This window comes from Oculina patagonica, chromosome 7 (assembly GCF_052425735.1).
Source record: "Oculina patagonica isolate OP01 chromosome 7, crgOcupat, whole genome shotgun sequence".
NCBI classification, from domain to species: domain Eukaryota; kingdom Metazoa; phylum Cnidaria; class Anthozoa; order Scleractinia; family Oculinidae; genus Oculina; species Oculina patagonica.
Genome location: NC_135764.1, coordinates 16,614,469 through 16,627,563, shown reverse-complemented (window position 1 = coordinate 16,627,563; position 13,095 = coordinate 16,614,469). Strand labels below are relative to the sequence as shown.

Below are 13,095 nucleotides of genomic sequence, written 5' to 3'. Positions count from 1 at the left end.
GCTATGCTGTAAATTTATCGTGTCTAAATAAAAGATATTATTATTATTATTATTATTATTATTATTATTATTATTATTATTTTTATTATTATTGTGAGGAGAAGGCTCGGCTACCAAATCAAGCCTGGTTTCTAAGCTCAGCGAAGCTCACCAAGAAAGTGATCCCAAAAAATTTTTTTGCCGTGGGACATCGTTCAAGAATATTATTAGATTGGCAATAACTTTTCCGGTTGTGATATCAAGCAGTTGTTGCTCACCGTGTAGGACTTTAACGTCATCTTTTAATCATGGGTTCCTATCCAAGCATTGCTGGAAAGTGCGAAATGGTCGACGAATGTAAAGAATCATCGGAAGAACCTCACAAGAACCATCCGCGCCATGTTACCGTGCTTATCAGCAACGAGAAAGAAGTCAGGATCCATAGAAAGGTGCTGTCGAAAGCAAGTCCTTTCTTTGAAAACTTACTGAAAAGCGGGATGAAGGAGGCCATTGAAGGAGTCATTCGACTGCTGGAGATGTTGACAGAGTCTGTTGTGAAACATATTCTGCAGTTTATCTGGTGTCCGGTCGTTTCGAGACAAAGTCTTTTCGAGACACGTCGTTTCGAGACAAGTCGAAGTCGATTCGAGACACAAGTAAAGTCGATTCGAGACAGACTGAGACACATGTAAAGTCGATTCGAGACAAACTGAAATTGTTTCGATATAAAAGTAAACTCGAGAAAAGATCAGTATATTAGTTTGCGAATAATCTATAATTCGCCGAAGCGACTCGATCGATCGACGTAAATAATTCCCAGTGCTCTCGCGAAGTCCTTCCGATACCCAGCCCTCCTCCGCAATGAGAACACACAAACGAGACCAAGTTTATGTTTATTTACAAAAGAGATTTGGATCAATATATTTATGAGACGTACTCTATAACTCCACAATAGTTATCAAGAAACACAAATACGATCAATAAAGTTGTGTAACTCGGTGGTGCACCGGACCTCTGAGGAAACTTGAGTTTATCTGACGCGTGGGTAGGCGAGTTTGTAAATTATCATATCAATAGACGCGTTAACTCATTGTGTTAAAAAAACTTGCTAATTTTCCCTATTGTTCTAACGGAAGTGAATAAACCAATCGAAAGGCTTAAGAGCTATATTCGGAGAGTTTGGAGAATTGAAAGAAACTCGCCCTAATTCGATTTTTTTTTTATTTCGCCAAAACATTGCTTTAGCTGAACTTATTCGAGGAAAAATAGTTTTAAGTTTCAGCGTTTTATTTTACGGGCGAAATTTAAAAAGTTTTGAAGTGTGTGAAATTTGGATACAATGGCCGTTTTCGCCGCTTTGAAGGTTCAAATTTTCACACTTCTTTGAGAAAACAGCAGAGGCGCTTAAACAATCCTATTTAAACGAAACTAAGCACAAATATTATTTTACCCTTACACTTTAAAGCCGTATAATAATTTTCTCAAATTGTTATTTGTAGCTTTTGAACTGGGCGTATTAATTCAGTCGCCATTTGTGTCTCGCCTACGAAGGACAAAATAAGGCCAACCTTGACTACTGTAAATGGCCACTGGTATATATCATTTGGTCAAAATATTTACATGTTTAGAAACCTTTGTTTTTGGTCTTTACACCAGGAAAGTTTCAGCTCTGGGAATCCAATATTTTTTCGTCAGTAAAATAAACTGTCATGGCATATTAGCGAGTTGTATTTTATGCAAATTACACGGTTAAAATACATTTCACAATGAATCACTAACAAGAATGAACGACTCACCGCTACTTATCCTTGTTTATGCTGCTGAGCATTTGCTGACGATATCACTTCAACTTCCAGTGTCCTGCTGAGTCTTTTGACAAAATATATCCGGTGATGATGAACTTGCATGAGCGTAAATCAACGGTCACTTCACCAATAAACTCTACAGCAGGAAATTTGATATCCGCGAATGGACATCTGAGTGGCGCTGATTTGCCCGGTTTTTATCGCTCTCTTTAAAAGTCTTTTGAAAACATGGTAAACTATGCACTCCTAACTGCAAAATAATCAGTTTTTATCGATACATTGACGACTTCCAGGAGAATTATTTCTTTAGAAATGCGTGAGCGAAGAAATCGGACTGACCTTTGAATTGACCCCCGCGTCGTCACGTTACTTCCTTCCGTCACGGTATTTAAAATGAAACAAATGAAAAGATTTTCAAAAGATTGTATAAACAGTACACTTATTCTTGATTAGAAAAAAAGTTAACAAAGCTTTTGGAGGTTTTTCATAATTATATTATTATATGTACATGTTTCAGGAAGTTGCAACATCGCACATGTCGTAGTTTTACTACTAATCAAATTATAACTTTCGCAACAAGGCTACGGGCTACAATAAATTACGGCTGGTTAGTGGAAATGGTTTGTTTTTGGACCTACTTTTGCGTATGGCATCTTCATCGTTTTTTCGCTTTACTGGATGACGCGACCGCCTGTGGATCAAGCAGGGACTATCCGGGCCAAGAAGAATATTTATCATTAGAGACATCACGGGACATCGTCAGTTATACGGCCTAAGTGGAGATGATTAATATTCCCTTGATAGTGAATGGAAGTTGTTGTTAGCTAGAGCATCTTGTCATCAATCGTGCCCAGATTTTCTCAGTTTTCTTGCTGACAGAACAGCGGAAATGGAGCAAGCGGCAAACGCGAACCTCGCGCACGCCCACGCGAGAAGCGTGCTTGTTTTGGATGCTAAAAGATCTAACCAGCTTACACTGCTTACAGCGTGTTCATTGCTTCTCTATGTTTGGACAGGTTGTGTTCGCATCACTCCTGTTGACAGATATTTTCAGGAGTCAGAATATCGACAGAAGGTTGCAGGATCGCTATGCCCGGGTGGGCGGGATACCCCAAAAAGCTTTATACGGGGAGGCTCCGCCTCCTTATCCCTTTATATACCACTTTGACAGAAATTAAACCCTTTTCGTATACCTTTTACTGAAAAAGGTATCCCTTTCATACACCTGAAAGACCTGGCACTACACTTAGATCACGACGTTGTCTTGTCGTTTTCATGTAGAGCCATAAATTGCAACTGTTCGAAATATTTTAATTAAAGACCCTTTTAAAAACCTAAATGACAGATTTCCATGCCCTTTCGTATACCTAAACTTGTGAAATCCTTGCCCTTTTAAAAAAGGTACCCTTTCCGGGCGGAGCCTCCCCATATAGGCCATTTTAGGGGGAATATAGGGGGAGTATTCGTTGTTAAAATTTGTTTTGTCACCAGTCGAGTCTAGTCAGTTACTTTGCACCCCGTCCTAAGAAAAATCCTGGATCCGCCCCTGCGTTGCTGCTTAAAAACTAAAGAATCATGCATATCTTTTATTTTTTTATTGGTATTCATATTTCGAAACAGAAATACAAGGTTACTGTACAGCCTTGTTATCCGACTCTTGTATAAGATCTTCTTTTGCTTTGCTGATTGGACGTGTATGAAAGTGTCCGTTTTTCTAATACACTTTGAGGGGCGTAGCCAGCTTTTTGAATTGCTGTAGGCTTGGTCAATCTAAAGTGCTCATTTTCGAGATTTTATTGGCGGAGGAGGTCCGCCGAGGAAGTTGTTTTGGATCAAGAATCTCGAAAATGCCTTCTCCATCATTTTGTTCCGATGTTATGTGTATTTTACAGCACCCGGCTAAACTATAAAATTTTATAGGAAGGAATTGCGCCAATTATCACTCATTCCAAAAGAAACAGTGTACTCGTCTTTTCCGGCGTATGCGATTGTGCATATGTCTGTCACCTGGCTACTCTAGAAGGCTCTCTATAAAAGCGAATGCTGTGTAGAAGGTGGCCAAATGTGAAATAAGGAAAAAGAACCGTAAGACTTCAAATAGATTTGATTTTTAGACTGGAAATTAAAAGGATAAAGCAACGACAAAAATATAGCTAGCGACGCAAAGCGTGACTGATTACAGGTTTGCGTTGCTGCCAATTAAAACGCTTATTAAAGTGCTTGTGGGACCGATAGCTTAAAAAGGAAGATAATCAGTTCCTCATTGTTACAGATTCATACTTATATGCTTTTTATTTAGACGTGCATAGAAGATTTTATGTGCACGCTATAATCACGTCCACATAAAAATGAATCTAACAGCACGGTATACAAATACGCGCTGCAGATTTCATGTTTCCTTATTGCCTTTTATTAAAAAAAAAATTAACATTTATTTTATGTATTTTCCGACACAACATGACCTATGGAGGTAATAAATACTTCTTCGACAGCAGAAGCGAGTCGAAGTGAGATACAGAAGATAGTCACAACATTAGTTTAAGTTTATAATCATTTTACTTTCGGAGGTATTTTAAAAACATTGTAATTGTTTAACAGAAAAAGTTCTAATAAAAGACTTTGCTATTTTTCGCAATCTAGACAAGTGTAGTGTTACGATCTTTTAACAAGGTATCTTATATGTGATATGTCACTCTTTCAATTTTTACATTTTTAATTCAACGCGTGACGGAAGGAAGTAACGTGACGACGCGGGGGTCAACTCAAAGGTCAGTCCGATTTCTTCGCTCACGCATTTCTAAACAAATAATTCTCCTGGAAGTCGTCAATGTATCGATAAAAACTGATTATTTTGCAGTTAGGAGTGCATAGTTTACCATGTTTTCAAAAGACTTAAAGAGAGCGATGAAAACCGGGCAAATCAGCGCCACTCAGATGTCAATTCGCGGATATCAAATTTCCTGCTGTCGAGCTTATTGATGAATTGGTCGTTGGTTTACGCTCATGCAAGTTCATCATCACCAGATATATTTTGTCAAAAGACTCAGCAGGACACTGGAAGTTGAAGTGATATCGTCAGCAAATGCTCAGCAGCATAAACAAGGATAAGTAGCGGTGAATCGTTCATTCTTGTTAGTGATTTCATTGTGAAATGTATTTTAACCGTGTAATTTGCATAAAATACAACTCGCTAATATGCCATGACAGTTTATTTTACTGACGGAAAAATATTGGATTCCCAGAGCTGAAACTTTCCTGGTGTAAAGACCAAAAACAAAGGTTTCTAAACATGTAAATATTTTGACCAAATGATATATACCAGTGGCCATTTACAGTAGTCAAAGTTGGCCTTATTTTGTCCTTCGTGGGCGAGACACAAATGGCGACTGAATTAATACGCCCAGTTCAAAAGCTACAAATAACAATTTGAGAAAATTATTACACGGCTTTAAAGTGTAAGGGTAAAATAATATTTGTGCTTAGTTTCGTTTTAATAGGATTGTTTTAACGCCTCCGCTGTTTTCTCAAAGAAGTGTGAAAATTTGAACCTTCAAAGCGGCGAAAACGGCCATTGTATCCAAATTTCAAACACTTCAAAACTTTTTAAATTTCGCCCGTAAAATAAAACGCTGAAACTTAAAACTATTTTTCCTCGAATAAGTTCAGCTAAAGCAATGTTTTGGCGAAATAAAAAAAAAATCGAATTAGGGCGAGTTTCTTTCGATTCTCCAAACTCTCCGAATATAGCTCTTAAATCTAATTGAGCTAACATTTCGATCCTACGGAGGGTAGAAAACACCTAGGGCGCGAAGAATGATCATTCGATCTCACGATCACATCACGACTATCAACTACCGTTCCCGAGTTAAAGCGAGTTTTAAACTTATCACGATGGCTACTGCGCAGATTTTAAACTGCATTGTATGCGATGAACCAGTTCGGCCTAGACAACAAGGCATCCAATGCGACGGCTGTTTTCGCTGGAATCATCGAATCTGCAACACCGGTAAGTTTTCAACACTTTTATACATATTTCCACTTACATACCGCGACAGGTACCCCGTGACATACAGAGACCATAGCGACCTCAACTGTATTTACCTTTTCCTTATTAAAATTTTTACTTTGTTTCAATAGGTATTTCTCAAGAGGTTTACCGGGCTGCAGTGAGAGATGGCACCGAAATTGATTGGCAGTGCGCTGTCTGTACCCATGCTGATTCCGTCCGTTCCGTCGCTGATCCTTCCAGCTACATGGAAGCGCCAAACCTGACCTTCGCTGATTCCGTCGCTGATCCCTCCAGCTACATGGAATTGGAAGCGCCAAACGTGACCTTCGCTGACCATGCAGAACCACAGCCCGATGCGGAGAGTACCCGAATCGAAGACCCCGACGAGTCCCAGGCTGATAACGATGCGGCGAACCAGTATACTGACCACGAGGAATCCTCTCTTCTTGACCCCGCCCCGGCTGAAACGTCGTCTTCCTTCGCCTTGACGTACGAGATCGTTGAAAGCAGCTCCAAAAAAGGCAGACCGAAGCTGATAGACAGCCATGGGTTCACCTTCACCTTACATAGGAGGCGAGGGGTTGTCACCGACTGGCAGTGTTCCGTTCGTCCCAAATCAAACCCGTGTAGAGCCACAGTCAGACAACGCGGCGACCAGTTCCTGTCCGGCAACCATCTCCACAACCACCAGGCTAAAGTGGGGGCGTTAACGGCAGCCAAAATAAGCGTGCAGGTTAAAGCCAAGGCGGAGTTCAGATATCAATTCCAGCGGATGCAGAGGAACTCATGGTCGCAGCTGACTATCTGTTGCTTAAGGAGCTTAAAACTGTCGCTAGGAGGTTTCTGGAGCAGAACTTGTCTTAGTCAAACTGTATTTCTTTGTACCATTTCGCTGAGAGCAATCAGTTCAACGAACTGGGCGAGACGACACGAAACTTTATCCGCTCGAATTTGCTGCGCGTCGCCGAATCTGAAGACTTCTTGAATTTATCATCTCAGGAAGTTGAAAAGTGGATATCGAGCGATGAAATCAAAATAAGCGCAGAAAGAGATATCTTTAAGATGATAATTATGTGGGTTGATCAAAACAGGAACGAAAGAAAAAGAAACTTAAAGGAATTATTCCGCCACGTGCGATTGACCTTCGTATCGCGTGACTATCTGTTGAGTGACATCATAACAAACCATCTTGTCGCAGACGATGAAGATTGTGTGAATCACGTGACAAGTGCATTACGTTCGAAAGATCAACCACCTGTACCTACCCCATGGCCACAGACACCAAGAAAGTCACAAGAATCACAGGGTGTTCTTGTATGTGGATGTAAGATGACCCTCTGTTACATGCCTGATAGTGATGAGTGGAACAAGTCATCAGACCCAGCCATGTGTGGTAAACATCTTGTATCATGCCGAGAAAGACCTGTGAATTTTACAACCAATCTCAAGTTGTGTGAATGGTACGATGCAATCTCTCATCGCTGGATTCCATTTAATTTCAAAAATACACTTGAACACTCTTTAACAGCAAATACTTTTACGACTGGTTTACTGACAACCATTGAGAAAATATTAATTTTTGAAGGAGACATTTGTGTCATTATGATCATAGACAATATCCGTACAAGAACAATAAAAACTTTTCTTTATAGGTACAATATTGATTTAGACTCCTGGCAGAGTTTTCCTCTACCCCAGTGTGGTGAAATAGTCAATGTTTGTTTCATTTCAAGTGACAAGTATATTTATGCCATGGGTGGGTGTCTCAAATACCCGGGAGATAGAAGCCTTGCTGACTCTTCAAGATATGACATGATTACAGAAACATGGGAGGCAATAGCAAGCATGCAAGAGGCAAGGCGTTTAGCATGTGGCGTGGCAGCTCGTGGGAACATTTTCATTGCGGGTGGTTACCGGGGTGATTTGTTTGTTTTGACCTGTGAGATGTACAATGTACAAACAAATGAATGGTGTTTCATAGCAAGCTCAACACTCCCTGGCTGGCGGGGGACTATGCTAAGCCATGGAACAGACTTGTATTTATTAGGTGCAAGTGAAGATCGTCCTCACATTCTTACTGTTGAATGCTATGACATTGAAAAAGACAAATGGTGTGTGAAAACAAACATACCGTTCCGTCAGTGTCATGAAAGAATGCAATATTTCTCCATCACAGCTTGCTCTGTGCGACTGTTCAAAGGACTACTTTGATAAGCTCAAAGCCATAATAATATTTTATCTTTCTTTATATTTTGCGTTGTATATGAAAACCCTTGCATGTACTTAGCTGCTGAATGCCGATAATATTCCTCTGTAGTCAGTAAATCTGAACAAGGCTGTTGATTAAAAAAGTTTTGTGGATCCTCTTGTTTTTTCCTCATAAGGTGTAAAAGAATTGGCTTAGCTGTATTGGCTATATAGTCAGTTATTTCTTGTGAGGTGTGTCAAGAACAAAGATATTAATCACTCTCATGGTTGAAGGCATTTACCGGTACATTCTCCCCTACATTCCCTTGTGGAGTATCAAGTACGAACTGAAAAAAAAAAAGGAAAATAGGACATGTGACAATTGGGCCATTTTTCTGCTGTTTTTTTGGCTTCCTACTCAATAAAGGAAAGGAGAACCTGTTTATTGTCTAGTTAATAGAGGTAGTTATATTGTCATAATTATTTTGTTTTAGTTCACCAAAGTACAGACTCTCACCACCAATGCCAACTCTATGCTTCAAACAAAGAAGGGTTTGTTTCCAGTTCAATTTACAGCAAGTGATGGGCAACAAAAGGACGACATTCTTTGGATAACAGAAATGGAAAGGTAACATTGTCATAAATACACTAATTATCCTGGCAAGACATTGTACTTGTTTGTGAATGTACATTAGAGGCAATTCTTCACTTTTGATGTATTTTTGTGGGTTGGTAAAAGCCACACTAAAGCGAAGGTTTGGAATGCATAACCCCCCAAAGTCCCCCAAAGGGTTCATGCCTCTGCGGCATGAGAATGGGCAAAAAACCTGCTGCAGTTAGCCTTGTATTTGGTGAATAACCACTGTTGGTTTTCAATTGTAGGTTGTTTGGTTTACCTTCTCATTACACTGACGTCAGCAACATGGGCCGGTCTCAAAGACAGCGGCTGCTAGGGAAGTCTTGGAGTGTTCCTGTTATAAGGCACCTTCTGTCCCCCCTTAAGGATTACTATAAATGTGAAGCATAAAGTGATTTTACAACATTGATCAACATTGATCAGTATATTCATCGGGTATTATTAGTTGCGTCAAGCGGTAAAAACGTTGTTCCTTATTAGGAGAGTAGTGTTAGTCATGCTTATAAGATATAGAAAAAAGATTTTTATACCGGGTATCAGTACAGTTGTATATCAGTTATTCCACATTGCCTTATTTTGAATATTTTAGTACTTTTTTAAAATATATAAACAATTTCTAATTCAGGGTTGCGTTTTGGCTTTGTTCTTGTAATAAACATTTGAGGGAACAAAAAAAATTGTGGGTGCCTTCTTTACTAACCTGAATATCAGATGCTTCAGTCAGGGGAGTTTGTGTATACATTTGCGAATTTCAGTTTGAGACGTCTAACATTGTCTTGAAGACAATGCTGAAAATTTTTCCATTCTGAGCTTAAGAAAGGCATGCGATGCAAATGCAAGAGTACCGGGTAGTTCCAAATTTATGTAGTTGGCAGGTAAAAAAGTTCGCTTACTTTCCACATGACTGTTAAGTTTCATTTGGATTGGTTTGTTGAATTGCATGCCCTCTAGTGCCAGTTTGTTTCGTGGGTATGTTGTTACTAACAAGTAAGCTTTGGTTTGAACTTTCTTGTTCTGGTCTGAAGACGGATGAAATAAAAGTCTTTGTAACTTAACGCTTGTTTCCATATTGTTCTTTAGTCTTTCCTATTCAACAAAACACTCTCCCATTACTAGTATCTTTGTTCTCTCAAGAGCATACATATTTGACTCCAGTGAATCAACAATGGCCACTAAAAGCATAGTTATCTTAACTTGTGGTCAGATTTTTTAGCTTCAAGATAGCATCGGGAAGTTTCCTTGAAGGAATATTCTACATGGGAATTTCTGAAGGTGCAACAGAACCTGAGCCATTGTCTGTTCTTTACTCCACTAGGGAGCCTGTCTGTTGTTTAATGTCCCTGCACTTGCTGGCGAAGCCATCCCTCAATAATAATTTATAAGCCCGTAAACTTTTGCTTTCTGTAAAAAATCCCATTAAGCAAAAAAAGCGTTTTAAATGTGAGACACAAGGGATGCCTCCTTCCCATCACTGCCCACATTCTGCTTCTTTTTTCTCATAAGAGATTACTGGGAGTCAGTAAGGACAAATGGCAGAGGCAACTCACCAGCTTAACTGTGAAAATTGAAATAAGGAATCATTGATATACCGTATTTACTCGAATGAGCATCGCGGCGCTTATTAAATTTTTCACGCTTCAAGTGCGGCACTTATTCGAGGGTGGCGCTTATTTAAAATTTGGACGCCACAAAGAATCTTATCTTTTACAGTTATTGAAAAGAGCGTATTTTGATGGTCAGTATTTGTCTCTTGCTGAGACAGAAGTGGCGCTAGCTGTCGTGGCAAAGTTTGCAACCTTCACAACATTTACAGAACTACGTATTGTAAGAGTGTTGAATAGAAAAACTAATGGGAGAGCGATAAAGCAATCACTCATAACTGCGAAACATCGCTTTTGATGCAAAGAGATGTTCAAGCTTGTTTTAGAGTTGCTTTGTAGTGCCGTTTTAAGTTAAACGCCGCAACGGGACTGCAGCGCTTATTAACTTTTTTGACCCAAATGCGGCGCTTATTCGAGGGCGGCGCTTATTCGAGTAACTACGGTATGCTTGTCACTTTGGTTTTCCCAAACAAAAGATCCGGTTGAGGGCTAAAGCGACTGACCATTGACTATGTTTTACCACACACCCCAGGCCATTTACGCTCCTGAGAAAAAGCATGTTAACAACCAAGCATTGTTTTATGCTCAAATAAGTCAGCATCAGAATTTATAAAGAGCCTTAAGGGAATGATGTTTGTTGCTGCCGCATTTGACTTTTTTCTAATTATAGTTATTTTTTTATGAAATTTAGCGATATAAAATCACGACGTTTCGACCTCTCCGAGGTCATTTTCAAGTGCGAATAAAAATATAAAATTAGCATAAATATATTAAAATAGTAAAATAGGCAAAATTGTCACGAACGCTGAAAAGCGATAAAATATGTAAAAATAAGTGACAAAATATTAATGAAGTTAAAAAGGGTTAAAAAACTTAAAAATACAGAAACAATAAGAGTAATTAAAAAGAAAAACCGACCTAAACAAATAGTTTTGCGCGGATGGAATCGCATTGTTTGTTCAGTGTTGGTTTCAGTTCTTTGATAAAAAACATTTCATAAATAAGGCAGTCAAACTTGCTCTGACACTTCTTCAAAATTCTAAAAAAAATTCTAAAAAAACGAGATGCCTGCCTTCTACAAACGCTATGTCGATGATACGCTTAGCGCAATGCCTGATGTAGAAACAGCCTCTGAGTTCTTAATTACGTTAAACAACAGTCATCCTTCTATCAACTTCACAATGGAGCTTGAAGAAAATGGCAGACTCCCCTTCTTGGGAATGGATATCATCAGGAATGGATGCCATTTAGACACGAAGGTGTACCGAAAGCCTACGGACACCGGGCTATTGTTACACTATCATAGCCATGTGGATGTAAGATATAAACGATCACTATTGAACACCATGCTCAACCGTGCATTCAAGCTCTCTTCTTCGTGGAAATTGTTTCATCAAGAGTGTGAACGCCTCAAAGTGACCTTTTCCCGTCTGCGCTACCCAGACGAACTTGTACAGTCAACCATGCATCCGTCAATTTATTGAGTCTAAAGTGTCCGAGGGTGCACCTACCCAACAAAACGATCTTGAGAAGCAAGACCCAATCAGAATCGTGCTGCCTTTCAAAGACCAGAAATCTGCAAATTCGGTCCGCAGACAACTTGGAGACCTCAGCCGGAAGATCAAGGTAGACATCAGCCCCGTGTACACGAGTCGGAAAATCAAGGATGAAATCAAAGTGAGGGAAGACAAGCCACCCCTTGTGAATCAACAATGCGTTGTGTATAATTTTCAGTGTAAACTGTGTGATGCAGGGTATGTCGGATACACGTGCCGACATCTTCACCAACGGATTGAAGAACATAAGGGATCGGCCATTGGTACTCACCTAAAGGAACAACACGATATGGCCCCAGATGACATTGCGCAGTTTTTTAGAATTTTGAAGAAGTGTCAGAGCAAGTTTGACTGCCTTATTTATGAAATGTTTTTTATCAAAGAACTGAAACCAACTCTGAACAAACAATGCGATTCCATCCGCGCAAAACTATTTGTTTAGGTCGGTTTTTCTTTTTAATTACTCTTATTGTTTCTGTATTTTTAAGTTTTTTAACCCTTTTTAACTTCATTAATATTTTGTCACTTATTTTTACATATTTTATCGCTTTTCAGCGTTCGTGACAATTTTGCCTATTTTACTATTTTAATATATTTATGCTAATTTTATATTTTTATTCGCACTTGAAAATGACCTCGGAGAGGTCGAAACGTCGTGATTTTATATCGCTAAATTTCATAACAAAATCTATATCCAAGAAATTACTTATTATAGTTATTTTGCATGTATTTCTTTGTTTCCGTCATTTCATTGTTTTCGCTCGCTTTCGTGTCTTCGTGCCATTTATATTCTGTTAGGTTTTTTATGCATAATTTCGCTTTGTTTCGTTCGTTTTCGTGTTAGTTTCACCGTTAGTTTGCTAGTTTGTCTTTAGATTTAGTACCGTTCACTTCGTCCATCGCTCATCGCTTCTCAAAGATTTTATTTCTACATCGTTTGTTCCTGTGCCATATAACGTTTGTAAGTATCTTTTCTTGTCGTTTTATATAGTTTCGTTTATTTTCCTGTCGCTTTCTTTTCATTTTATTTTATCGTAACTTGTTAATTTCGTGTTTGTTTTTAGCAACCGTATCTTCGAGTTTCACCGTGTAATTTCTATTTCGTCGACTGATCATTAAAGTTGTGAACATTTGTTACGCGTGTGGATATGTATGGCAGTAATAATGTTCTTGTGTTCCATTTTACTTGGTGGTTGGGTATGGCTACACGGCTAACTATTTTACAACCTACATTGATCATCAGTGGACAAAATAAAAGAACTCTGGAATTGGTTTTTGCTGATATTTTGGTTTTATTACAAAAACCTTCCTCAGGGTTGCC

General features: G+C 39.0%; 2 protein-coding genes and 1 pseudogene across 3 annotated transcripts in view; all 3 read left to right on the top strand.

Annotated features, from left to right (window-relative positions):
* Window positions 1-9,136, top strand: part of LOC144659484 (DNA (cytosine-5)-methyltransferase 3A-like) — a 31,731-nt gene extending 22,595 nt beyond the window's left edge. For both annotated transcript variants that reach the window (XM_078519932.1, XM_078519931.1), the window contains exons 20-21: window positions 8,475-8,608; window positions 8,863-9,136. In XM_078519932.1, the coding sequence (XP_078376058.1) occupies window positions 8,475-8,608; window positions 8,863-9,007 (279 nt within the window). In that variant the 3' untranslated portion in view covers window positions 9,008-9,136. The remainder of the gene's footprint in view (window positions 1-8,474; window positions 8,609-8,862) is intronic.
* On the top strand, window positions 100-8,479 carry LOC144659491 (uncharacterized). Its single transcript, XM_078519945.1, has 2 exons — window positions 100-559; window positions 6,534-8,479. Exon 2 carries the CDS (start codon window positions 6,856-6,858, stop codon window positions 8,002-8,004), a length of 1,149 nt encoding a protein of 382 aa, XP_078376071.1. The 5' UTR covers window positions 100-559; window positions 6,534-6,855; the 3' UTR covers window positions 8,005-8,479.
* A 2,191-nt stretch (window positions 9,137-11,327) lies between the features above and the next one.
* Window positions 11,328-12,475, top strand: LOC144659495 (uncharacterized; annotated as a pseudogene).
* Window positions 12,476-13,095: the final 620 nt, after the last annotated feature.

Bases quoted from the DNA above. Each gene is read 5' to 3' on its own strand.
- LOC144659491 (XM_078519945.1), top strand. From the start codon at position 6,856: ATGATAATTATGTGGGTTGATCAAAACAGGAACGAAAGAAAAAGAAAC.